This window comes from Etheostoma spectabile, chromosome 8 (assembly GCF_008692095.1).
Source record: "Etheostoma spectabile isolate EspeVRDwgs_2016 chromosome 8, UIUC_Espe_1.0, whole genome shotgun sequence".
Lineage (NCBI taxonomy): Eukaryota > Metazoa > Chordata > Actinopteri > Perciformes > Percidae > Etheostoma > Etheostoma spectabile.
The window spans coordinates 14,758,399-14,762,547 of record NC_045740.1 but is presented as its reverse complement, the minus strand read 5'-3'; the positions used below and the strand labels follow the sequence as shown (position 1 = coordinate 14,762,547).

The 4,149-nt window shown below is 37.8% G+C and overlaps 2 protein-coding genes across 2 annotated transcripts in view; one reads left to right on the top strand and one right to left on the bottom strand.

Annotated features, from left to right (window-relative positions):
- The window catches only part of nucb2b (nucleobindin 2b), a 10,597-nt gene extending 8,463 nt beyond the window's left edge, over window positions 1-2,134 (top strand). The window contains exon 13 of the mRNA XM_032522630.1: window positions 638-2,134. Within this exon, the coding sequence (XP_032378521.1) occupies window positions 638-750 (113 nt within the window). The 3' untranslated portion in view covers window positions 751-2,134. The remainder of the gene's footprint in view (window positions 1-637) is intronic.
- The window catches only part of si:dkey-10o6.2 (2-oxoglutarate-dependent dioxygenase htyE), a 5,429-nt gene continuing 3,090 nt past the window's right edge, over window positions 1,811-4,149 (bottom strand). Inside the window, exons 6-7 of the mRNA XM_032522646.1 lie at window positions 3,634-3,744; window positions 1,811-2,733 (exon numbers count right to left, since the gene is read on the bottom strand). Of these exons, the coding sequence (XP_032378537.1) occupies window positions 2,557-2,733; window positions 3,634-3,744 (288 nt within the window). The 3' untranslated portion in view covers window positions 1,811-2,556. The remainder of the gene's footprint in view (window positions 2,734-3,633; window positions 3,745-4,149) is intronic.

The window sequence follows — 4,149 nt, the reverse complement described above, 5'->3', positions numbered from 1 at the left end:
GTTTGATTTGCATTGAGAGATGATTTTATGGAAAGGATCCCATGCCAATCTCTATGTATGGTGAAGGGTTTGTGAGGATATGGGGCTTTTTTTTAACTCCTATTGGACTGGTACAATTTCTTCACTTACACCGTCACTCTGTTGAAATATGCACACACCATAGGGTTTGTCACTAGTGGACCTGTGCGCTGACGTGCACTAACAAGTGGCACGGTAAATAGTCAATGAAACTGGACCATTATAGCATTTCAAGTGGGTTCTAAATCAAACACAACTATGCGACACAGCGCTCCACAAGATATATAAAATACTGACCGCAACACTTTTAATTTAATATTGCTATATTGAGTAGATGTATCTTGCACACCTAGTATAATATTGAGCAACGTGATACTGCGATCACGCTATTGAGTTGATATATTTGCACCCCTATACCCGTGGAGTGCCCCTTTTAAAGCTGCTGTATTGAGACATTTTCAACTTCTGCTTCCCTGCAGCCTCCAAACACTCAGCTGCCATTAGGAGAAATTGCAAATGGGCAGGGGACAATTGTCCTCATCTAGGATTGTAATGATTCGCTCCACAGTCATGTAAAGGCCACGCATTAACTTGTACTAATATGACTCTCTTTTTCCAGAGCCCAGCGCTGCTGTAGCTGGAGGTGAACCAGCACCATTTGTACCAGGAAATAGTCAACCAGTGCCCCCTGGCCACCAGCAGCCAGATGTACCAGTGCCAGGACACTCTTAGCGGGCCTCAATAGTCTGTGTACTGTATGGATGCCAGTGAGTGCGCATGTGTGTGTTGACCTTGTAATAATTCCAGGTTTCCAGTTTTGTTTAGGATATTCAAAACGCCACTTGAGAAAAATGTGCCCAAATATCAAGAGCACTTAAGAAAATCTGATTTCAGGCTGCAGCTTTGGTGCCAGTGCCCCTTATGCCCATTTGGGCTGCATAAATCAGAATTGTGGAGCTGGTCCAGTTATTTTGTGAACAATCAACCCTTTTATTTTTGTCGTTTTGGTCTTTTATCACAGCAAGGACTTTGTTCTCCTGGGGAAGGGCTTTGGGGAGAAACGGCAAAGCCGGAAAAGTGAATGTTTTGTTTAGTGCACACTGTAGGTCATTGTCACTGTCTCTCAGAGGAAATACTTTGAAAATGGTTCATTTATTTCATTAAAGAGAGCTGATTATTGCGTATGAATGTCAAACTTAACTGTAGATATTATTTAGTGCTGCTATCTTAAGATTGAAATGGTCCTATTTACATTTAGTAATATAAGTTAGACAATTCCTCACATTTTCTTAGAAGAGTAAATATTCTGGATCCATAAAATATTTAATTCTTTAAGTTGCATTATGTCTTGTTAATTTTTATACTGGTTTCATTTTAAAATGGGACCGTGTATATATTATGTGGGTTTAAAACATAGACTATCAACAATATTTCAAAATCAGTTAATTTTGTTCTCTAATACCTCTACTGTTGGCAGGGCTCCAGACTGCAGCAGTTACCCAAAAATGATCATCAGCTATCAATTAGTTGTTGTTTTTACAGACCTTTTGTTGTGAAAGTCTTTGTGAAAATTTCCCAAGCTCTCTTCTTTTTTTTTTTACAAAGTTTATACCAATATAAAATACATATGTCCTGTCGACCAGATGATTGAAGAACATATTTAGTTTACAGATATACATTACATATTTAAATCTTTTAATTTAATATAATTGTGCTGGTGTTAGAATGACAATTGTATGGATTCCAAAGTGGTTTTATGTGTACCGTGACTGTGTGTGTGTTAATATCGGTGATTTTTTTTTTTTCTTCTTTCTTTTATTTATTTATTCTCTACGCCACTGTAATGAAACTGCAGCAGGTTGAATTGGGCCTTGTCTCTCTCATAGGTGATGGGAAACTTTCATTAAATTACAGATAGAGTCACATGGTTAAAACTATGTGCATTATAGATTAATACAACAGCTCAGAGATCGAATAAGGTCTCAAAGATAAGTAATCTTTTGAGCAATTGAGGTGCAATAGACGGGTTATTATGTCCCTTTAAATAAATTCTCCTGTGTGAGAAATTCATTAAGCTGTACAAGGTTTGAATGTGAATAAAACAAATGAGCTTGCAGGTTTCAGGTTTGTCTCTCTTTTAGTCATAAACCTTAGCTCACTGACACCATTCAATTTAAAATGTAAAAAGAGTGTGGGATCTATAGTGACATATTGGTTATTTTAGACAAAACTAACTTGATGACAAAACATGAATACATTCCTGGTTTGAATCAATCAATTTGTAGGTTGTAATTTTAGGACCATGAAGTAAACACTTAACAATTAAAAACTGTCTAATAATAATACCTTTATAGCTTCCCGCCTTGATTATTGCAACCAGTTGTGATATATTGGTATCACCAAGTCTTGTCTCCAACTAGTTCAAAATGCAGCAAGCAAGAGTTTTGACAAGATCAAAAAGAAGGGAGCATGTTACTCCCATTCTAGGTTCCTACACTGGCTGCTTGTTTTCTACAGAATAGGGGGGGGGGTAGAGATTCAGTTTCCATACGAGGCGTTAAAGCGCTCCGTGAGGTAGTCGCCTCCTGTAACTGGGGGGTATTTGTTGGAGCCGTCGCAGCAGGTGATCAGAGCCTCATCATCGGGCTGGACGAAGAAAGCCAAAGACTGACGTGTACTGGGGTCTCCAGCAGGGGGCAGCAGAACTCTGTGGACCTGAGGGAGAAGGGACAACTGAAATTAGTATTTAAAAATACATTCATGCTGAAATTCCACATTTCTTCCTTCCTACGGCACAATTCTCTTCTTTTACACTCCTAATTATGCTGGGATTTGTATCATCCTAGCATTTCTTAAAGGTCCCATATTAAGCTCCTTTTAAGGTTCACACTTGTATTTGGAGTTTCTACCTGAACATGTTTACATGCTTTAATGTTAAAAATACTGTCTGTCTAAATATACCTGTATTTGCCTTTTTTCTGAAACGCTCCGTTTTAGGGCCTGTCTCTTTAAGTCTCCCTCCCCAAAAGGCGTGTTTTCGTGGTCTTCCGAATTTGCCCTCTGAGTCTATGTCACCGTCATTGCAGCCGAGGAATGACCGTAACAACACTGTTGCTGCACTTTCTACACACAAATATACATACATACATAGTAAATATACACACACATACACATATATATAGTATAGTTGTGAAATCACTACTGTACATAAGTCTAGACGGCTTAATTAAACGTATCGTTTCTAAAAACGGGCTGTGTGGATTGGGCGTTTTGATAGTTTCAAAAATATTTATAACATAGCAACTCGACTTGTTTTAGAATTTTTTTTAAAAGACGTGGAAATCTCACTTTTTACAACATGGGACCTTGAACAGGGCTTTGTAATTCTATTAATCACTTTTACTTGGCCGACATCTTCACAAGCAAAAGGAGGACCTCTTGTAGACCAGTTAGGCCTTGAACTTGTCTTGTTAAATCCCATGCACATAATTAATTTTTCTTTTACATTTTTTTTATTGTTGTTTTCAAGTCATTCTCATATCGTTGTAAAACAAATCACCGAAGCATCTTTATTAAGATGTGATATACATCTTCAAAAAGTTTCTCTCCACTTACCACAGAGACAAACTGATCACTGGTCCAGCGCTGCATCAGGTCAGCCACATTGATGAGGGCCGCTCCGGGGACGGAGGGAGCACAGATGAATTCACCGGAACGTTTTCGCACCTGAAGGTTAACAAGTGTCAGGTGGATTACATGCCTGAAGATTCCTTTGACAGTAACAAATATCAAAACAAATTGCCAACGTTTTTTACAGTAATCTTCGAATTTAAAGACAAAGGTTAAGTGGTAGTTTGTAATTGTCTTGCATCCAGAAGTGCAGGTGTGTTGGGCTGAGTACCAAATTTGATCCTATTCAGGCACCGACCAAATTGCCTCCTTAGTATCGAGTATAAAAAAAATGCCTCCTGATTCAATACCAAATTTTAATACCTTAGGTAGATAATAAATCTCATCAACGTAAGTAATAATAATAATACATTTTATTTATAATGCCCTTTACATTTCAAAAATAAATCTTAAAGTGCTACAATTAATTAAGGGAGTTAAAAACAGTTTCCAGAGTAAAAT